The 24187-nt window shown below is 38.8% G+C and overlaps 1 protein-coding gene across 1 annotated transcript; it reads right to left on the bottom strand.

Annotated features, from left to right (window-relative positions):
* Positions 1-1177: 1177 nt before the first annotated feature.
* SLC26A5 (solute carrier family 26 member 5) lies at positions 1178-23868 on the bottom strand (the record flags this gene model as incomplete). Its single annotated transcript, XM_079536507.1, has 19 exons — positions 1178-1320; positions 1878-1932; positions 2206-2418; positions 2902-3024; positions 3708-3800; positions 5506-5575; positions 6735-6841; positions 8049-8144; positions 9049-9126; positions 9475-9588; positions 10460-10607; positions 10701-10783; positions 11926-12078; positions 14292-14456; positions 14942-15123; positions 15677-15787; positions 19009-19148; positions 20830-21043; positions 23718-23868. 19 exons carry the CDS (start codon positions 23866-23868, stop codon positions 1178-1180), a joined length of 2439 nt encoding a protein of 812 aa, XP_079392633.1.
* Between the last annotated feature and the right edge of the window lie 319 nt (positions 23869-24187).

Genomic DNA, 24187 nt, shown 5'->3' with positions numbered 1-24187 from the left:
CCTCCTCTACTGCCCATGTGCTACTGAAATATCTCACAGAGGAACACTTCCAGATTCCTACCTCTAACCAGTTTCATACTGATAGTTCAGGGAATAACAGGCATTATTTTGCTTGAAGTGTTTCCAAATTTTACGTTTTAACCTGAAATTAAACAGTGCTATAGTGGCCAGGTTGTAAAGACAAAAGAAAGAAAAAAGAACCTACTTTTTCATTAAAAATAGCCAAATGCATTTTTGAGTTCTACTGAAATCTATTTCACAAACACTTGAAAGCTGAGGCAGAAGCAGCTGTGCTGGTAGGTAGAAAGACATCTCAGGCAATGGAAAAGTACTTCTCTCTTGCACCTATGAGACTTCAGGCTCTATCTAACCTTCTATTCCAGCTTAAGAGACTGCATATAGGGCATCATTTCTTAAGTCCATTTTATCAGACCTCATTCCTGGCATACACAACTTTTGTCTTCAAACATGAGGACAACATAATTTTTGCTTAAAATGTGTTGTATTATTTTCTAGAAGGTATAACATGGTTTTGGCAGTGTAAGTACCATATTGATAACATAATAATTAAACAAAGGTTTTCTAATATGAAACTCACAGTGAAAATAACTGGGCAATGAAGAGATCAGTACATTTGGGACAGGTTAGATATTTAAAAAAACAAAATGGTACCATCAAGATTTAAAAAGAACAGCAGCTAATGTCACCAGTGTGAATTCATTGATCCAGCTGGCAGAGTGCTAGTTTATATAAATCTGTGGTATGCAGATGTTGACATCAGGCTTTAAAAACTGTTTAAGAAAATTCTGTAAAGACATTGGTACAGTACATTGGAACTGCAGAACAGCTATCTTCTGCAAGTGAGTTAAAGTGCCCATTTTCTCAACAGGAATAGGAATGTCACCTTGTCTATCAGATTGTAGCATAATACAATAACTTCTCTCATCTTGCATAATTGTGAGGTCATGTCACTGAACAGCTATACCCTGATTGAAGGAAAAACTTCAAGAGCATGAAGGCTTCCAATTCTTTGTCCATTCTTCCTACAGAAAGTAAGCCCCACTCTATACCCGTACATACAGACAGCCTTAGGTACTCTTTAACCTGTGCAAATTGAATATTCAAAGAAAGTCTCTATCAGCATAAGTTCAATGTCCATTTTGCCAGTTGCCACTCTTCAGTGGTCCAAGGCAGTCTGTGAAGCAGACCTGTCTTTCACTTGGCAGGCAAGGACAGCGTCGTGAATACTATGAAACAGCAACTCTCTTGTTACAGTGTTATCAAAAAAATTCAGTCTGGTCAGCTCATTCATAACTGGGCCTACAAAATAAAAAAAAAAACAAAAACACAAACATGGCATCAGTGCACAAACCAAAGTACAAGGATGGAAAACAGTATCTCAGGAAGACACTGACAAGAATTACTGAGTCCTACTTGTCACTATTTAAAACATTTAAAACATCCGGACGAATCATTACTCTTCTACTCCAAAAGAAAGTAATCCTCCTTTCTAGCTATACAGAGAGGTCCATTATTGGCTCAAGATGTTACAGTTCCAAATATTGAAGCTGAGAACACTTCAAGCTTTTCTTATTACATTATTAGAACAAGTGCAAGCTACAGTGTGTGTATCATTCACAGTTTGCCAGCTGGAAAAAATGGAAGCAAGATCTAGTCCTCAGAGAACTCATTACATCAATGTTTCACTTCCAGCAAAGTGAAGACTCAAGGAGCTTGCTCTTCCCCAAATCCAATTTTAATGCAAAATTAGCACTTACACTACTGAGGCACCTGGCAGCAGAAAATAAATTCAAGGCCAGAGGAAAAGAGATGAAATATAGTCTTTCCTACAAAGGTCACACAAAAGCTCAACTCACCACTACAGCTGGCAATGCAGACACAGACACCAACTTCTTTGTATTCTTTCATAACCTGCAATACAGTTAAACCAAAGTTAAACACAGGTATATCATTGTGCACATAGCAGTTCTGGAAGATGTAAGCTGGTTACCATGAGAGCTGCACTTTCCACATTCCCCAGTACTCAGCTGAAACTTACGGAGCTACAGAATTAAAGTCGTGATTATATGAGATACTGTCTTGTATCCCAGCTGACAGTTACATCCCAGGACAGGCTTCCTGGTGGGAACATAATTTACATGTTATCTATGTTTTTGAAAAACAAACAAATAAACAAAAACTTACTGATTTTAATGCTTTTGCTCCAACTGAATCCACAAAGTTCACTGGGGTGAAATCCAGAATTAAAGAATGGATGTTTGTTTTGGGCTCCACAAAGTGCTCAAGCTCATCAGGAGACCCATCTTGTACACCAGCATCCACAAATGCAAATTTTCCATTTACAGGTAACCCGTCATTTGCTATCTCATGTTTTACACTTGCTTCCACATCATTGGTCTGTGAGAGAAGATAAATACAATTAAATGATAGCCAGTACTCATCCAGTGTAGATCCCCTTCCTCTCCACACACATGTTCTTCCAGATGCCAGAATCAACAGTGTGGATGGTATCTATTTATTACAGCTCCTCATTTGAATTAATTTTATTATATCCTATTTCTGCATGATTAGTCCAAGAATGTAGGAGGGAGGAGCAGAAATAGGATCCTCCATCTTCTGCTCACAGCACTGCTGTTACAGTATGACAGTGTGAAAAGCTCTGCTCCACTAACGCTGCACCTGAATATAACTAAGGTTCAACATGATTATCCATTGCAGTCACGATCCTCTGACCTACAGTATTCCTTAGCAGTCTGACCTTTACACTTTACAGCACTTCACAGTGCTTGTATTCCAAGCTTTCCAGCCTGAGTAGCACCCCGTATAAACAAGAATGGTAATACCAGAGAGCATCATGATAAAGTAGAGGCAAATATTTACCGCAGAATTCACTAGCTTCAGTACAGCCTTCTTTTTTACTTTATTGGCCTTCTCTACCTCCCTGGCATGCTTCTTCTGGGCTTTTCTTCTTGCTGCTAATATGGCACAAGGGTCCACTCCAGTCTGGCATGAAAAGAAAGCACGATCAGACGAGATTGAGCTTGTTAGGATGACACCGCAGTATCAATTAGCACTGAATTCATCACTGCCATAAATTTTGAAGATGCCTGCATTATTCAGTGTTCCTTGGTGGTGGTGAGAACAGTATAAAGGAAGAAGGAATAATCTTCGCAAGCACTGTGTTAAGATGAGGAAGAGATGCATAACATTCCTCTCTTGAGATCAGAGGTGCCATATTTCAACAGAATGCTGATTTGAGTGCAGAAAGTGAAGGGGAGATTAGTGTGTGTGGACACAAATCGCTAATACCTCTTGCTTTCTGAAGAAGTACCACCCACCTCTTTTGTGTAAGACTCGTCAAGGGAGCTACAGAAAAATGGTTCAGAAATTAGTAAGGATGTAATTGTTACCAGGTCAGGCAGTTTTGTTACTGCCATCCCCACTCAGTCAGACCTGGGTTAGGCAGGAGGTGAAGCATACTCTGTACGTTGTTTATTCCCTCCCTGTGTTGCTGTTTGCTAAAATGGTGTGCAGTTGGCTGCAGGATTACCTTCTCATATTTTACTGATGACCGGAGGGCACCAGAGAAACACTGCACTAGGGGCTACACCTGAAGGGCCTGAAAGATGAATGTGTTTCAGAAAAAAAAGTTTGAAATTTCAAGACATAGGTATTAAAGAACTCACCTTTTTCTTCAGTGCACTTGTGTATGACTCACTATTGGCAAAATAAAGTGATGCATTAGCTTGAAATATTTTTATTCCAGGGTATTCTTTAACCTAAGGAAAAAAAAAACCACTGATGTGTTAAGTATTGCCTTGCATAGGTACAAGACATGAGGATACTTGTAAACACACAGCCCAAAGGCCAACTCAGAATGGGTATTGGCATGTATCAAGGATAGTCAGCAGTGCTGTGAGCAAAGCCAACTGGAAGATCAGAGCCTCCACCCTTCCAGGTGTCATATTGCACAGAATCAATGTCATGTGACACTTCTGTTTAGAACAAACAAAGATGTAGCATCTGAAGGAATGAAATATTTACAGTTCTCTGATGTTTCTATTTGCGGCTGATATTAACATGAGGAAACCATGCAGATCTAGGAACACTTTCTTTTAGCCTCCCTTTATGTGGGCATGATTTCCTTCTTTCTTTTTCTTTCTTGCGTCCTCAGCTACACAAGCAAGAGCCTTTAAGAATCTTGGTTGTAAACAGGCCTTTTTGTAGGTCTCAATATCACTTCTTACCTTTACTTTAAATTAAGTCATCTCTGAGCAGCCTGCACTCTGACATTTTACATGAAAACGACCTGACCAGCAGCAGAGATCCTATGCTGCCAACCTCATCTTTATACAGGAGTAGCAAAAGCAAATTAGACTCGGTGTAACAAAAACAAAGTCTCCTCTTCTTTGAATATGGCTATAAGCATGTCCGTATACATACATACATATATATACATATATATATAATATATATATATACACACACACACACATATACACACACACACATATATACACACACACACATATATACACACACACACATATATATACACACACACACACATACATATACACACACACATACATATACACACACACATACATATACACACACACACATATATATACACACACACACACACGATACTTTGCATCATATTCTAAATAGTGGTAGTCTAATAGTCTAAATACTGGTGAGAGAATGTTTTCAGTTACTGCATGGTCTTTTCATATAGGTTTTTATCAACTGGTTCCTGAGTAAAAAGGGATGTAGCCTTCAAAGCAGCACCTGTGAGAACATGGCAAAGCATACAGGAAATTGTAGCTGCTGTTTGTGAATAAATGCAGCATGCTTAGCTCATTTATTGCTAGATCCTATGTATTTAAAAACATACTGCTTTTGCCAGCTTTTGGTTGAACAATATCACATTAATAAGAAGCTAAGCGCATGGCAAGCAATTATGCCATTAATCAAGTCTGTTTAATGAGCAGGGGATAGGATGAAGGCAGGGAGATGCTGTTTAATAAAGCTTGTGCCTGGGGCCCATGGTACAGGAAGGATGTGGAGCTGTTGGAAAGGGTCATGAAGATGATCAAACAGCTGGAGCACCTCTCCTGTGAAGAAGGGTTGAGGGAGTCGGGCTTGTTCAGCCTGGCATTCCAGCCTTCCAGTAGTGTCACACAATTAAAGAAGCTGGCCTTGTTTGCAATTGTGTACACAGCAGGTACAGCATTTATATTTCTACAAATCCTACCATTCTGTACTAGGCCAGCACAATGATAATTAGCGTAAAGGTTATTTTTTATCAGCTCCTAGGCAAACATACATGCAGGACAAGAAGGTAGCATTCTAAACAATATGGCTTTTCCTATTAACATTTATTTGCTTCCTGAAAGAATATCACAGGTGCACACCAGACAGCTGCCACAGTCATCTTTGTTCCAATACATAAAACCACACACAAAAATACACTCCTACCTCTTCATACTCTTCCACATCACAGTAGATATCTGTGTCAGGAATCTGACCAAGGATTCTGTACTGAGGTCTGGAGAGAAACGGAGGCAAACATTTCACTATTATCACTTAAAAAGTGGAAAAGTGAGTACTTAAAATATTTTGAATCTTATTTTAAATAGCCGTTCTGTCTGCCACAATTTTATCTAAATGTGCTCAAATGCAGTGGGTAGTGTGGAAGAAAAAAACCAAGGGGCTATTGAATGATAAGTCATGCCAATTGCTTCTGTCAGTGCAGAAACAATCTAGAAACAGCACTGTAGTGCTGCCATTTTCTGAACAGCATTGGCCACAGCATGAGGAATTTACAGAGCAAATTTTCTTTGGTTTGAACTGGTGCTACTTCATGACTATCTTATAAGTACAGCAGCTTGGACTGGCACAATATATGCTGCAGCTCCAAAAAGCCTGCTCCCAGGTCAAGCATGCCTGAGAAGATGAACATTCCCAACTCAGAGGCAGTATGACAGCAAAGAACTGTGAAGTTTGCAAGGATCAAACCACGTACAGCTGACAGAAGAATATGCTTATTTATGCAGAGTGGAAATCTCAGGATTTGGTTTCACTCCAATGCAGATGGGAAATGAAGACTTTTACAGATTTTCCATCTAGATAACCAAAACCTTGAGCATAGGGGCCTTGTGTAACAGGTGAAGTCCTATTCACACATGCTAGAAATCATTCTGCTCTAGATCTGGAAGACAACTTTTACGGTGAACTAAAAGCTTTGTACTGACAGCAAGAAGTGATCTGAAAAACTGGAAGGGCACAGATACTTTTTTGATGAATTAGAACTTCTTTATAAAATACTTAAACATTCAGCTAGCGATAATCTGACACAGCTTCTTTAGTTTGACTGTGACAGTGCACAGAAAAATTAATCATTTACTGAACCTAACACCAAACAGGTTTGAAGTTCTGAATTCCAAGCATTAAAAACAATATAAACAAGATTAAATTAAGTAAGAATTCAAAATTCCCATCTATGACTGAAATTCTGTTCTCAGAAAAATAAAATTTGAACCCAAGATCAGGGCCATGGGTCATGTCCTGCATGAACTACATTATTAAGCAGATTCTATACTGTATGCAGTTGAAGGGAAAGGTCTGCTGCTTATTTGCATCCCTTAAACAAACAAAACCACACAGAAGTCCAAAAAACACTGATGTTAATAAAGAAGAAATCTGACCTTTGTGTTCTGTAAATAACGGTTATCATTGCAAATGCTACTGCAGTAAGCAAGCCGTAGTCTAGTCCCAGGAAAAGAGAAGCCACAAAAGCTACAACCCAGATGGCCTAAAACAGAGAAAAGTTCTGAATTAATATGCATCTCCTGTTAACACAAAAACAATACCATTGTTCAGCCTGAAGCCTATGTACCTCTTCTGCTCAGGAACAGGCTAGGATGTAATTCATCATGATAGCAGGCTGTAATTGCCTTAACCTTTGAAAAGCGTGTAAGAGCTCAAGGCACATTAACATAACATCTGACAAATTGTCCAAAATTAATAAATACATTAAGTCCTATTCTCCAAACTGAGTTAACAGCAGACTCCCAATGCTGAAGGATAAAGAAACACACAAAGTGTGCTAAAGTAGCTCTCATTTATTTTCATCTTTTACTGAGCAGTTGTTGCAAACTCTGCTACTTGCAGCGTGAACTGTTAGCTGTATAAATAAAATACATAAAGAAGGATTGCCCTGAGAACTCCTGAACAATTAATTGTCTTTGCCTGGATGAGGCACCTGATTCCAGGCATATGCTGAGAGGAGCTTGCTACTGAAAAGGAAGAATTCAGTGCTTCAAGTGTGCTAAGGTCTCTGTGCCATACCATATAGAAACTAGTTGCATTTCTGAGCTATTTCACAGATCTCTAAGCTCAAGCCAATAATGGGGACATACCATTTTATTCTGATGATCTCAAGGATTTAGTTCTGCAGTTGTCCAGAATTTTGGAAATCATCATATATATATGGCTGCAATTAACTCCTGAGGTTGGGTATCTGACCCATGAGGTCAAGAACTACCTATGTGTCAGTACATTGAGGTCTCTGCCACCTTTCCACGTTCCCCCAAAAGTAAGCACACTGCTACAAATCACAAATTGTCTTACTTTATGTCAATGACAAACTAACATTAATCCAGAAAATCACTATGGACAGGTTTTTGGTTAACCTTAGAGGATGACAAATGCTTTCATGTAGTTTTCTGTTACTCTGTTTCAAATTCCTTTCAGACATTCCTACAGCCTTCAGTACAGTTCCTATAGCAACACTGCAAAAGCTCTGCTTTTACCACAACTAAACTACTTCTGATCTGAGCTAAACACTGTTGAACAAGCACAAAAACATTCTTGTCTGCAACAGATCACTCTCCAAGAGTATTTAATGTGTTACAATGCAATTTGTAATTTCCTGCTAAGTTTCTACGCCGTTTTGGAGGATAGGGAGGAGCAAAACTTTTACTGCAGTTAAATATATGCTCTAAGTGTCCATTACTCACCAGTTCAATCTTACTGGTTCTCCAGAAGTGAGCAATGTCTCCAAACTGTTTAAACATTCCTTTCAGGTTCACCATTACAATTGCAGCCAGCACAGTCTAGGAATATTACAAAAATGTTATTTTCAGAAGCAAAATATACCTACTTCAAAGCATCGAAAATAACTGTTTTCTGTGCTCATAAAACTGATATAGGTCTACTGCAGATGTTCAGCTTAACAAACAACTTTTCAGGTAGTTCAGTGGAGATATATTTTTCTTCCTGTCACAGAAATGGCAAGCCAGAATCAGTACAATTTGATTTACTGTCCTTCCCAGCAAGAGAAATCATATATTCCTGAGCTTCAGGCTGCTGCAGTTATAATGCCTGCAGTACTTGAAGCAGCTGGACTGTAATCTCAATCTTCAAGTTTCTCTGCAATATCTTGTAAAAATTCTGTGCAGTCATATGGGTGTAAACCAAGATACATATCTTATTAAGAAAGCAAACAAACACAGAACAATAAAACAGGAATCGCATATCATCCCGTGCGTGTCATCAGAATCACGTGGGGTTTTTTTGATCAGTGTGCATCCATCCACATGAATAAATTTTAATAGAAATAAGTAAAATTGTTTTTACTTCAACTCATTATGCTGAGCCATCACCAAACCCCAACCCTCTCCAGCTGATTTATAACTCTCATTTAACTTTTCAGCCTTCTTGCAGAATTCCTATCCTGCAACAAAATGGGAATCATTTGAAGATATTAATTGTATGTCTTAAAAACAGAGTCCAGGATGCTCAATATTAAAAACAACAGCAAAACAGCACGCTGCATTTTTCAAAATATTTATTAATTGTCAATCTAACTTACAGCAAGAATTTACACAAAATTGAAGGGTTTCTGAACCAAGCCCTGACTGGACTTACTCATCAACCACTCTGCAATCTCTGCTGTAAGCAATACTAACTGGCTTCTGTTCACTGACATGCAGTGCTTAGCAGGCAAAACTACCTTACCTGTGGAAGTGGCTCAAAGAGGTATCCAATTGCCACAATTACCAACAGAACCATAATTGAAGAGAGTGCACCTGCAATCTGAACAAAATAAGCAAGAAATGACATCTGAATAGCCAGAAATACCCCAACAGGGCAGTATTACTCATGAGCTAACACTTCCTGTGCTTCCCAAAAGGCCAGTTGAGTCATTTCTGATCCCTCCCACAAAATTTGTCCATTCTCACTGTCAGGCAGCCTCCTATCCTGGCCCAGACAGGATATGAAACAGGGGAAACTGCAGTTCTTCTTCTGGCCAAGGCAGAGAAATAAGGCAGTCTAGTGAAACTCCAGTCTTCAGCTTTAGAACACAGAAAATTGAAAGAAAAAAAAAAAAAAAAAAAAGGAAAAAAGAAAACAAACTTTGTCTCCAAATTTGGGTTTACATACCTGAGTTTTCCCACCAGTGCTTTCCTGAACGAGACTCCGGGACATTGAGCAAGTGATTGGAAAGCTTTGGAAAAATGACCCCACAGAATTACATATTCCCAAGGCAATAAGTTCCTGTGTAAAAAAAATCAGAGCAAAACAAAAGTTACACCTAGCAACTGTATGAAGGTGGAGCTATCCTTACACAATAACAACCACCTCTTATTTACAGTGCTTTTATAGCTACCTTATCATAACTTGTGCATGTGAGAGAAGCACAAGTACAAGTTAATGCACATTAAATCATCTGTTAAATGAAGTATTTGATAAAGTGCTGGAGACATTTCTCATCCTTAAACGTTACTGTGATTAGTGAGACTGAAAATTAAAATGAATGACAGAGTTGTTTGTTTTTAAGAACTTTTTCAACTCATGGATAACTTGAATTTTAATGCTAAAATTGCATCAAAAATGGTTTATCATACAAATAATGTTCTCCGCTTTCTACTCTAAAATATCTATTTATTAAGAATAAAACAAACAACAACTGTATTACCACCCACAGGAAACAAACCATCTATTTGCAATGGATAAATAAAAAGTAAAACATCATTGGAATTTCTAAAACCATATATAATGGTTCTTTGGTACAGAAGACAATATACTTATCACATTGGAACTCAATGTTTCACTGTGAAAGAATGCAGAAGTAAAACAGGTGCCTAACAGGAGAGTAGCCTAAGTAATGGCTGTCCCAACAATTACTATTTGCGCACACATCCAACTTTAACCAAAGTTTCCCAAAACAAAGGTATAAGTGTAACTAATCATTAAAACAGAGCTACAAGAGCTTAAAATAACTCCTGGCATTTAATCGCGTAGGCTGCCAAAAACTTGATTCCACAGTGAAAGAAAAACCCATTCTTGTTCCATATGTCTTTCTGCTTTAATAAATAAATGAAGGTGATAGTGAACATTTTCCATAGAAAAATTCAAATACTTTTACCTGATTCCCATCAATGGTGTAACCATGTTTAAGGGCAAAGATCTTGGCCATAGATACAGCCATTGAAAATCCAACTATTGCTATTGCTACTGCATCTATAAATATTGCTGGGATGAGTTGAATCTCAGGAACTGCTGGTGCACTTAACCTTGGAGAAGAAATAAATGGTTACAATTACTATCATAAAAGCTACACGTTATATGAAAAAGGTATAGTTTGAATGAGAATGTAACACCCCTACCCTTGAGGAATTTTCCCAACAACATCCACTCCATATGACTCAGTCAGATTCATTCCAGCTGAAACTCCTGTGCCGATAATGACCTAAAAACCCGCAAATGCATCAAGGGCTAAGAAGAGATAAATATGTCTGAAGGAATAACAGCTTATTGTAAGTAATACACAAAGGATAACATTCATTTGTCAATCAGTTTTCTAAGAGTTAGTGGTTATAGAAGCAGATAAAAGGAGGAAGTTCCAAAGTTTTCCATTCATCACCTTCAACCCTTGCTGAATTCATTTGCTGGAGACAATTAAATGGAGCATGTTGTGGTATGATCCAAATCACACAAATACCCCTTGCTTGAGCTAAGCCCAGGTAGAATAGCATGTATTAGGAAATGCAAACAGCACCACAGAATAGCATGTATTAGGAAACTCAGTGCAAGAGGATTCCGCTGCCATATTTTCTTGTGCAGAGTATGCATGTTATCTGCAAAAATAACAGGTGCAGCAGCAGTGAAAGCTACAGGTCCAAGATTGTGATGCTATTGCCTTACTATTAAACAATACTCTAAAGCATCTCCTCCATCATCTCTGAGAAGCACCTCCTTTCTTCATTCCTCATGCCTTCACCTACTCCCTTGGCTGTGATTCCGTGCAGGTTGTTTGCTAGCTCTAGTTATCTGAGAACTCATTTTTAAATCCAAACACTTTTAAAAGTGAAAGTTAATGTGAGATGTGGACTAGTAAGATGGTCTGATACTTGACTGCAGGACTGATTGTATTTTAAAAGACTACACTAAAATCCATGCATAGAGAAGTTTCAGAAATAGAGAAAGGAAGAAGTCCCACTGTTTCTTGCTCCTCTTTCTACCACTGCATTTTAAAAAGAAAGCAAGCCCTGCAGAACCTTTGGAACAGGCATCCATAAGCACCTTTTCTCAGGAGGGGATTCTGAGCTCTTGTACTTCATGCTGCTCAGAGACATGTCATGCTGAGACTCACTCAGGTGCCAAAGCTCAATTCTTATTTGGGAGCTCACGCCTAAAACTTGGGTACATCAGTGCCTAAACCTCATGAGCATCCAAACACTCAACTGGACCAAGTCTCAAACAAATTACATTCCACAGAAGTTACCTTAAAGCCCCATAAGACTTGATAAAAAATGAGATTTTTTTCTACAAAAATTCTACAACTTTAGAAGAGGTATGTAATTAAGCTACAGAATTTCACAACTGACTTACCACAATGATCTCCATAGGAATAGGAACTGGCAGTTTCTTCTTAAAGCGGAGATTGATTTCCTTGCCAATCAGCAACAGAACAATGCATGTTAATCCAACAATCAGTGCAGCAATATTGGTTGTTGTTATTTTTGAAAACACAGCAACTAGGCTCTGTAAGACAATAGGAGTATCTCCATGAAGGTCATAATTATCCAAATTTATTTTCTTAGGGTGTTTGCCACTGCTGTTTTTATTCTACATCTATAACTGCAGCTAATCATTGCTTCACCCAAATCCCCGTTGTTCCAACAAAATACAGAAGTTCAGAGTATCTCATTGAGGGAAACAGATTTGCAACCATTTATAGTACCAATCTTATTCAAATGGGTCAAAAATTTGAGAACAATTGCTATAATGGGGGGAAAAGACCAAATCTCATCTCTTATGCTCAGCATTTTCACACATATTTCATACAGGCATCGACATGAAAGGAGTAAATACCAATCTCTTCTAATACCTTCAAGTATTCTTTGGCAAGTCACATCTATTTACAGCTGCAAAAGCCATTTCTAAAGGATAAAGCTGCTGATAACACCACTGAAGTTACCATAGCAATGTGATTAAATAACAACAATCTTGCAACAACTGGCCATTACTGCAAAGTTCTTTCAGCTGAAAAACACCATTAGAAAGGGTGTGAAAGAAGTAAGCTTGCTGAAACATAAAAGTTACTAGAGGGTAAATAAATCCTCCAACCATTACTCCATCTTCTTCCACAGCATTTTAAAAAGAAGACATAAATGACCCCTGGAGAGGTCTTTGAAAGAAGACGTACACATTCTACTTTAGACAGAAGGAAAACTACAGCAACTACAGGGATATTATCAGAGTCCTGGCAGCTCACCTCAAATGCACACCTTCCCTACGATTTGTTTGGCAGTTAGTATCTTCATATCTATATTACTGAACTAAACAGCAAATTCAGCAAGTAATAATTTAGCAAAATAATTCAGCAAACCTGTGTGGCCTTGTATCCAAATTGTTGAATCTGTGCAATTACACAAGAAAGTTTTCCAAGAAAGATTTCCTACAGCCTTCACCACTGTAACTGAAATACTGATTGCTCAGCAATAAAAAAGCTTCAATCTGCTTAAAAGCTTTGGTTCTCACAGACACTTGAGACTTTCCCTACCCTTCTACTCAAGATTTTTTGTCTGCAAAATTGCAGCACTGCTTATGTAAACTTGGAGCTTTCTAGAATGGTAGGCAAATCAGATCTGGATGCATTTCAACTCCGTTGTTCATAACAACAAGAAAAGTAATCACAGAATCACAAAACAATTGAGGTTGGAAGGGATCTTTGGAGGTCATCTAGTGCATCCTCCCTGCTCAAGCAGGGTCCCTCTGAGCACATAACCCAGGACTGTGTCCAGGTGGCTTTTAACATCTCCAGAGAAGGAGACAACCTCTCTGGGCACCTAAGCCAGTGCTCAGTCACTCTCAATGTTTCTAATTGAAATCATAACTAAAGCTTTAATTTATGCTTTGGTTGTGATTTCTATTAGAAATGTCCCTTTAAACAACACTTTGCTGTAAGGTATCTATTAAGTTTCTTTCCAAGTACCACTGTCAATTTTAAATTTAAGTGAACAAGAGCTTTTGAATTTACAGAAGTCATATTAACCAAATAACAGCTTTACACTGCATGGTTTCTTTTCTCTCCTATAATTATGAATCAAATGTTGTGCATTAGACAGAAGGTGTAAGGAAAATAAGGCTATGAGCTATGCCAAATACTGGATCACTGTATGCTCCAAACAATCAGTTCTAATTTGATAGTCTTTAATACACAGTACTTTTTACACGGAATGCCTTGCTTTAAAAAATAGTTCTCTTCCAGTGCTTTAAAGAACAGGTACATTTATGATGGCACAGCACTTTATGTCCAGTCACACTGCAAAACAGCTTACAGACAGGAAATGAAGAATACAGCCATCAGGAACCATGTGTGAAACTCAAGAAATACAGACCGGACAAAGTTCTGAGAACATTTCCTACTTTTGGAAAACATCTCTGGTTTACAGTAAAACATGTCATACAAAGCTTCAGGCTTCTATTTCATTAGGAGGACAGATGTTTTCCTACAAGACACCCATTGCAATGAGTTTCATCTGCTCACGCTGGAGTGTGCTGATTTATTCTCACCCAAGATACACTTTAAGATGCTCAAATACTGCTATAGCACTTAAAGATCCGACACCCAGTTTTGAATATTAAGGAACTGTTCTACTTAGTGGCAAAATACTTTTTTTTAATAGAAAAGGACTTAAGTACTAGACCATGAGAACGTGGCATTTACATATTTAGTGAAAGTAGTTACTTACATACACAACTGAGAGGGGTCCACTGTATCGGCTAGTCTTTACTCCAAGCAGATACTTTAACTGTGATGTGAAGACATGAACTGCAGCAGCAGTAGTAAATCCTCGCACCAGAGGCTCTGTTAAATAGATGGCAACAAACCCAAATCGAAGGAAGCCTAAACACAACTAATGAAGAAGAGAAACGGGAACTGTGTGACTCTCATTGTAATCTGAATCTCAGCAGTACATAGCAGACAGATCTTCTTATCCCCAAGCCAAATGAGGCAGGCCTGACCCAGGCCCTTTCATAGCCTCGATTCAGGAAGTAGCCATCAGTGCACCAAATCTTCCATTCAACTGGCAGGTACAACACAAGACACAAGTAAACAGGTGCTTGTATGCATTTATGGAACATCATGTAGAGTTCTTTTCTGACAAGATAGGAAAGAATGAAAGGGGAGGTCTTGTTTTTGCCAGTCAAGCCAAGATGCCCAGACACAGACTTGCTTCCCACGCATCTCCCTGCAAGCCACTTCTGCTGCATGGCTGCCATGAAGCAGCCTGCATTCTACACAGCACACTGCTGAAGCATGAGTCTGTTGAATGAGATCTGCTGCCCCTTGCAGCTGCAAGTCTGGCAGCAGCTCTTACAACAAACTGTGTGCACATACCTGGATAATTCCCGAAAGAAAGGCGAGGGTCACAGCTACTTGTACCCGCTTGTCATCTCTAAGACCGAAGTAATCTGAGGCATCTGTAGTGTTAGTTGAGTTATAGCCTACAGAGATCACTTCATCAGGCACTTGTCTCACAGCAACCCCACCAACCATCATACTAATCACAGCAAAAGTGCCTGAAATAAGGGGGAAAGGAAAATAATAAGTTAAAATTCTGACAGGTGTAAGGAACAGTTCCAAGCTTCCTTACTACTGCAAAGACCCATGGAATTATTTGATAATAGAATTCTTCCATCTAAATAGCATATTTTTTAGTCACAGAAGTTACTCCAGTACTCAGCATCACTAAAGCTATTTAGATATCAAACGCAGACCTCTATGGTAAGTCAACATAATCCATTTTTCTATCTCAGTTTCTATTATGCAAATTAGAGACTCATGGCCAGACAGATGGTCGACAACAGAAATGAAATCATAGTTCAGGAGTTCACAGCACACGTTTCTAGATGTAACCACAACCCTCTCGCCCCAGCTCTTTGTTCTTTCCTAAGCAGGATAGATAAATTAACAATAAAAGAACTTGCTCACGCTCAACACATTTGTGTATTGCTTATTCACTTAAATGTGAGTTTACAGAAAACCACTACACTTTCTATTTATGTAACTTAATTTGTAGAGCTTTGTTAGGCACGAACACACAAAGAATTTCAGTTATCCATACAGTTATACCTATTGATATATGCTTGGAGGTCCCAAAAAAAGTATACAGAAAGACAGGATAAAATGAGGAATATAGGCCAAATACTGGGGGAACAGCTGCCAGCAAAGCATAAGCTAAACCTAGAAAACAAACACAAATACATATGTTAGCAGAAAAAAACAATTTCAAGCAAAAGAATTCAGGTCTATACTAAAGCTGAACTCGTCTAATATGAGCATCAGAGACGTATCACAGGTAAAGAGAAGTCTTGCAGAGAATATTCTTAAATAAGTACACATAGTAGTTTAAGACAGTGCCCAGAAACTTGAGTGATTTAATTCAGGAAACCATAAGTCCGTAACTACAGGCACTGCAGATGTGCATGGGTTTGTTAGTTTGTGTGCACATATCTTTGGTTGGAAGATTAAGAAGAAACAGTTAACAAACACATTTTGTGCTTTTTGTTCTCAAAAAATGAGTGAACACTCCACCATTAGAAATCCAGAACACATTTGAATTTTTCTCCTCCTTTTTAATCATACATGATTTTCATGGCATCTTACAACTGACCAAACACTTTCTTCCTCGCCTCTTCCCAGAACGTGTGGGATTACATAACGCTTCACACATCCATAAAACGTGTTCCTGAGTGTATAAGAAACAAGGAAGCATTGTTTATGATCCAGTAAGACAAAGAGCTTACAGTTCGTATTCCTTCCAGTATATTCAGTAAATGAAACTGATTTGTTGTTAAGACATGCAGTCCCTTGCAGTCTAAGTGCAATCCACACTATTCCCATTTGTTGATGGAGCTGGCAAGCAGGAGGATAAAGCTGTGGGAGAACAGCACTGAGGGAAGCCAGGGAGGGACACCTCTCACAGTGCCCTCACTGCATGGGACTGTATGAGTGCTTACCATGGGACTACACTCACTAGCAGATGGTGTGCATCTCATGATATGGAGAGTTACTGCACTGAACAGTTCAGCATATCCAGTAGTTTTACATGACTTGCACTATAGAGAATGATGCATCCTGGCTTGATTTGTTCTCCAGTTCACCTAGACAAGTGCAGAGTCACAACACACAAAGAAGCTGTGTTGTTACCACATTCTGGTGAACTGCTCCAGTCTGAGCCTGAAAAGCTCAAAAGTCCATCACACTTAAAGGATTCAGTGCTTTGCCCATAAAGGAGAGTTAGTGATACTCTACAACACCTCTCTATTAATGTATTTTTAAATCCAGAGACAAAGCACGAGATTATCCTAAAACAGACCAGGAAGGAATCTTCTGTGTCATCCAAGTAGTCTTGCACAACTCAGTATCTCACAGGAACTTGCTGATGCCCAAAATGTCTGAGACCTAACCAATCCAAGAATTCATATTTCTAACAGAACTGGATTGATGATACTGTTATTTTATTGCAGCAATGAGCTTTTAATTAAGTACTTCTGAAACTCACCTCACATGTACGTACTCTCTGTCCCAGGGGCTATTTCACGCCAAGAGCATCAACAGAACATCCTGTACCACAACATCCTGGCCTTTAATAATGCAATGACCTTACCAGTAAAAGTGACTGGAACTAAAAACCAGTGCTGTCAAAGTAGGAAGGTGGGTCTATGAATACCCTTTTATTCTCTTCCCTTTTCACTTGTACTGGCATTTTTAAAAATACTGTCAGTGCCAAGGAAATAAAGAGATATTGACATGAGAGGAGTTCACTGCTCAAACCTGGCAAGATTCCCAGGCTTCTTTGACCTCATTCTTGCCATAATGACATCCTTTACAGAAAAACAGGAGTTCAACTTATGCCTTTTCAGAAAGGGAAAGATCAAGAGCAGTTCAAGGGTATGACTGCAATCACTGAAGAAAAGCATAATGTTTAGTTTAAAACAAAGTTACAACATTAAGTTTAAAGTTCACTGCTGACCACTTACATTTTAGTGCCCTTATCTAGTTCATCACATAAACTGTACATCAGTATACACACGGCGATGTTTGTGCCTGATGCCTGACAGATTTCTCTAAAAGTTCACCACAGCACTGATCTGTTTAAGATAGAATCATAGAATAGAATCATAGAATGGCCTGGGTTGAAACAACTATAAAAATCATCTAGTTTCAACTCCCCTGCTATGTGATATTTATGTTTGTGTAAGGAAGAATCTTTAATTATTAAAAAAAAAAACAAAAAAAGCATTAATCAGGTAAGCTGCAAAATTAAAAAGGTCAATTGCACTAAGTTAGGATATTTCATTGCCTTAATGGATCATCCCATAAAAATCTAGATTTCTAAGATTTACAGACTCACTCTTCAGACCTGCCTCAGCCTAAATGGGAATGAGTGAAGCAGAAATAGGAAATAAGCCAAAGCTTAATTAAACTTAAGTAAACTTTTGTATGCTTCATTATCCTTAACATGAGGATCCCGCTGGACTGGGCTCTATAAAAAAAAAATCAAGGATCCTCTCTAATCCAAGAACTACTGGGACAGCAGCTGTTGTCATGACACTGCCATTCCCAAGAAAGTAATGGCACCCCATAATGACAGTCCAGTAAAAATGATGCCAGTTTTAACACTGCAGCAGCTCTGAAATTGCTGATAGTCTCAGATTTAACAAAAGGCTTCACTAGCCCAGTCACCAAGAACTAAAATGAATACAGTTTCCCTCCTATTCTTCTACAGAATCTGCTCCAGCTCAAAAGCCTGGCTCTACTAGGTGTAAAACGTCCAACTAGCTTAATGGAAAGTCAAAAGATTTTCATTCTTGTTACGTATGTTTCTCTTGATTTATTTTCACCATGCCAACTGTTGCCCACTACTACGTCAGCACAGAGATATGTCTAATATGTGATGTATCTAATAGGTGGTAGTAGCTTAAGATGGTGACTTCTATCCTTAAGACAGAAGTCTCTGATTTCTTGCACATTCTTCTCTGAATTATTTTAGTTTGGTTACTTTACAACAGTTGCTCTCCTATGGAATATTCTGCCAGAACTACTCTTGAAATATGATTCCTATTACATCCATTGGATACTGCTACTCTGTGGGGAATTTCCAACAACTTTCATGATGAGGAGATAAGAAGATAATTAGGTGCATTAAGCACAGGTTTAAACATGCACTTAAACTAAACAGTTATTCTTTCAGAGTTCACTGTATATTTTACAGTGACATGCAATTTTCAGGGCATCCTCCTTACTGACTGTCTGCTGAATGCTATACTGACCTCCAGGCACACACATCTGAAAGACCCATGCCATTTTCATGGGCACCCATTCAGGAAGCCAATCACTAGCATAAAAGCAAACACAGAAAAAGAAAAGCAGAGAATGAATAGATCCACAGAGATACTCACCTTGAGGAAGCTGCATAACTCCAGTGCTTATACCTGAGATAATATCTCCTAATAAGTATTCCTTCACCGGGTAACGGGGAAGCCATTTTAAAATTGGTAAGAAACTGTAAAGATGAGACTTGGCTTTCTTAGAAGAACAACTGAAAAGACAAAGCAGAATGAAAAAGTTTGACACTAGCAGCTCAAAAAAAAATTAAGACCTTTATTTTCTATGCAGCGTAACAGCTCCATTAAACAGACTCAGATTCCTGATTACAGTGTTTTCTGTACAAAGCTTAAGCACAAACAATCATGACTCCAGTTACTTCAGTCCTTTATCACATGTTGGCCTTACGATCTTGTGAGGTTGGAATTCTGAGGGAAGTGAAACTGTTCAAGTCTATGCACAGTGGGGCAGCCACACAATACTTCTGTCTGAGATCATTTGTCTAATAACAATCCCTGAGGATAACTTGCTTTCAGATAGTGTTTTTCTCTCATAGATCTCAAGATACTTTGTAATGTTTTTTCCTATTCTTACTTGCTGTCTGGATGTTTTATACTTTTTGTTATAACTTTACATTTAAAGTCACTTATGGTATTACACAAGTGTAATAACATTGTCACACTTTTTTCCCCTAAGTTATTTTACTAGTGCTTTTTACTATCACTGTTACCAATAGACCAATTTTAAAACTAACTGAGAATATAGTCCTCCTTTACCACAAAAGGAAAGGCACTGAAGTTAGAAATACTGATCCTTGTGTATTTTAGCAGAGTTATTAATGTTTGAAACCCTGACCCACGACAAATGAATAGAGCCAAGAAATATCTCTCTCTATCCAGCACTACCATGCACCATATGTTGATTCCAGTGTGGTAAGAAAGTTTAACCCTGTGTTAAAAATATAACACTGGAAGCATATAAATGCTCCTCTGTGTAGAGGAACTGTGAGAGTACTGCAGAAATTTGTTAATAATCCCAAACTGCCATGGGACTACATGGCATAGTGAAGAAATGTATTGTTAAAGTGAGGGACAAACTAATCATGCACACTTCTTGCAATTCCCTCTGCTCTGTAGATTTTGAACTACATAATGCTTATTTGGGACATTATTTGGGAGTGGAATTAGGTGCCAATACCATTAGAATAGTCCTTCAATTAACCAAAGCAAATCTCTAAGTGTCAAATCTTGGGGACACAAATATTTCAGAGACAGACAGTCAGGCAGAACAACATTCTGGCAAGGAACAGAGTCAACTCTGCAGACAAAGCACTCATAAATGTAAAGCTAATGAAAACTTATACCATAAGGAGCTTTTCTTCATTATCCTCTGGCACTATGAAGCTAGAGTTGCACAGTTAAATGCATTTTACACATAACCATCTGACTTAGATTGCAAGGCAGTTAGTTAAAAGCTACAAACTACCTCTGTTAAATCCTCATTAGGCTAAAAACTTAAGTTCCACACAGCTGTCATTTACTCCAATTTTTCTGTGAAATGCTCATGTGAAGTGCAAATTTGGCTGTATTTCCACATAAAAAGGACAGACTTTTTCTGGGTCCTATGAATTTTATGTGTTGCATTCCTATTCTGTATATTTTTCCTTTTCACTTTAATGAAGGTAATTCAACTAGTTTATCCAACAGTTTGTAATACAGTTACATATTTATATATAAAAATACGCATACAGCTTCATCACAGTCTTGGTGAATAATCAAACTAGAACTATTGCTTCTATCTTGCAGGTTTCTTTGAAGGAACTACCACCTATGTGTATGAAAAGAAAATTAGAATGGTTCTAACCAATAAAACAAACATAAGATGCAAAATCCTACCGACAAGAGTGTTCAAGTTTCTGCCTCAAACTCTGAGGTGTTCTTTCTCGTTTGTGCAGCTGTCCTTGCAAGATCTCTTGGTTATATATTGGCCTCTCCACACAATACTTCTGGTTTTGCTCAAGACACCCTCCACTTCCTTGAGCATCTTCCATAGCTGATCTCACCGAACAGGAGCCAAGGAAGAAGAGCTCTACAGTCTCCACAGCAAAACCTGGCAGTAGAGAAAAAAGGTTTGGTCAGTGAACGTTGCTGCTTGAACGTCTCATTTGGAATTTCCTTTCTGAGAGTGCGCTCTGATGAGCCAGGTAGCAGAATTATGAATAAAGTTTAAAAGCACTAATTAGATGGTCAGTAATAGTAAATAAGTAAATTACACTCATTATCTTTACTACTGGGAAACCACTATTTTTATGCTTCTCCTATGTAAAGAAAGCTTTTGCATTAATTACTCTGTAAATAATTGCAGAAATGCAAAAATGGAAGGATATGTTCGAGCTTATCTGTCCTCTTCCTCCTCAGCTTCTAAAGGAAATGCGAATATCGAAGAAAGATTACTTTATTGCTGCTCACTCACAAACAGTAACACCCATCTCCAGAACACAGAACTTCAATTTTAACAATGAAAAGCTACTTCCTTTTCCAGATAACCAGTGCCTCCCGCACCTCCACCCTGCTTCCTCTTCCCTCTTTCAGAGGCTTCTTTTTCCAGACAGCAAGTATCTGAAGGACGTACAATTCGCTGCTTTCAAAGAACTGTTGTTTCAAGGCATGGTTTCTTCAGGTGGCAGAAAGAGTGGTGAGGTATTGAAACAGGCTGCACGGGAAGGTGGTGGAGATGTTCAGGAAAAGTGCAGATGTGGCAGTTTGGGTCACAGTTTAGTGAGCATGGTGATGTTGGGCTGACAGTTGGATCAGGTGGCCTTATTGGTCTTTCCAACCTTAACAACTTTATGATTCTATGATACTGCTGTTCTCAGTCCTACACCCATTAAAATGGGGTGCCACTGCCATAAACACATGAACATGTTCAGGACACCCTCTGCTGATTACTTAGCCCTGTGGTGGCTACTTCTATAAATGCAACTTTGAATCACAGTCATTCACAATCTGAACTCTGACTCATAATTCAGAGCTCTCTTAGACTCTTCTTCTCTCCAGGGTGATACCCCTGGTCATTTTGTACCCCGTGTTTATGGAAGCAAAACAACAGAACTGCTACATCATTAAGTAGAGGTGCTGGCTACCCCTATATTTAAAGACAGAAAGTTCACACAAATACAGTGAAGTGAAGCCTAGGAAAAAGTGAGTTCCAAACTGTCTTTAAAAATAAAAGACGGATTTCAATTAAGCTCTTGTAACTCAGAATTTGAGAAGAGACAGCACTGATGTTTTTAATACACTGTGAATTAATAAGGAAAAAATACATGTATTTTTAACTGAATCTTACCACGATTATTCTAATCTGGGTAGAGATGTTACTTACGATTTGATCCCTTTAAATAATGGGGGTGAAGCCCTTGTTATGAACTAGGTCTTTGGGCTCAAGTCCAGCAAGGTGTTTAAGCACATTTACCTTTAACCAAGGGAGCTAACCCAGAGGTGCTTAGTTTTTGACTGTACATCAATACTTTCCTAGAAAAGGGTTACTGCACAGAAATTAAACAAGCTCCACCTGAATGCTCAAAGCTAACCACGATTGGTCCAACGTCCTGATTCAGCAAATACAGTCTGCCCAGCACCAATATTACTCCCAGAGCCTTTAGTCTGACAAAGGTGCTAGAATTTTCCACTCTTGAAATGCATTTCAAACTTCTTTCCCATCTTTACATAGTTTCAAGTCATGGGGAAGTCTGAATTACACTTTATTTTCTCACATTATTGCTTAGCAACCTGTAGCTCTCAGATCTGAGTCCAGCCAACATTAGAACAGGATTATTCTACCACCTTCATGATACCAGATGTATCTTATCACATACTGCAAGCAATTACTTTCCATATTAAGATGTTAGCCAAATATACATCTGTAGCACTTTTTTTTTTGCATCAAAGTCTACCTGCCCACAAATACCACTTCCCATTACACATCTTGCTCTGTTCCAGACAATGAGACATGCATGAACTCTAAAATAACTGAAATGCTAACTGCCCTAATGTAACATAGCAGAGCACAAGCAACCCAGAAGCTTTCCAGAGTGCAGTGACTACAGTTTCCTGATAAAGGTGATGGAGATGCTGACAAACAAGGGGATGTGCCCTGTTGGACCTGATGCTTACCAACAAGGAAGAACTTGTCAGAAACATGAAGCGGGAGAAGCCTTGGCTGCAGTGCCCATGAGATAGGGGAGCTCAGGATCATCAAATCATAGAACCATTGGAGTTGGAAGGTTATCTGGAAAAACTCCCCTGCAATGACCAGGACACCTGTAGCTAGATCAGAGCCCTGTTCAGCCTGACGTCGAATGTCTCTGGGGACAGGGCATCAACAACCTCTCAGGATGACCAGTTCCAGTGCTTTACTAAAAGGATCCTGAATGGAACAAGACATACAGCTGAATCACAGTCCCAGGCCTTGGAAGCTATGGGATATGGTCACAGAGAGAAGGATCCTAGAGAGTTGGCTGATTGTCGAAGATCACTTCCTCCAAATTCAAGAGTTGTCCATTGCAATGAACAGGAGCTCAAGCAAGAGTGGTAGAAGGCCACTATGCTATTCAGAAGCACTTTGATGGGATGGAGAAACAGGCAGGCAGGAGCCTCACTGAGTTCAACACAAGGAAGCAAAAAGTCCTGCCCGTGAGAGAAATTACTCCATGCACCTGTAAATGCTGGGATTTAATCATCTGGAAAGAAGCTGTGTAAAGACAATATTACCACAGATAATATATATTGTCCACTGAGTAGCTGAGGAGCCAGAGAGAGCAGCATTCTGTGACTAGCTCTGCATCCCTCCAAATGTCTGTTGACCACCAGTATTATGATTTGCCAATAGAAATATGCAGGACTAACAAGTTCAGACTCGGCCTTCACTCTCAGCATGCCCAAGGAAGAAGAAAAATAGCGAGAGTCATTCCCATGAGGACACAGCATTACAGTGATTTCTGAAAACTCCCAGACCCTCAGCTTAAGGAAGAGAAAGGTGATCTTCCAGCATTTGTGAGCCTTACTTAATAGTGGAATACTGTTCTTGGACAACCTTTGAACTTCATAGCAAGGATAAAATTAACTTGCTGCTAAGAAACGCTGCCATTAATCTTATCAGCCAGATAAAAGTTAAGCTAAAGTAGCTAAAAGCTGTATGCAAAAGACTTAAGAGTTAGAATTCTTTATCAGACTGATAAAAACCTGTTCTTATGTC

This window comes from Tetrao urogallus (genome assembly GCF_951394365.1).
Source record: "Tetrao urogallus genome assembly, chromosome: 1".
Taxonomy (NCBI): domain Eukaryota; kingdom Metazoa; phylum Chordata; class Aves; order Galliformes; family Phasianidae; genus Tetrao; species Tetrao urogallus.
This window is presented reverse-complemented; position numbering and strand designations above follow the sequence as displayed.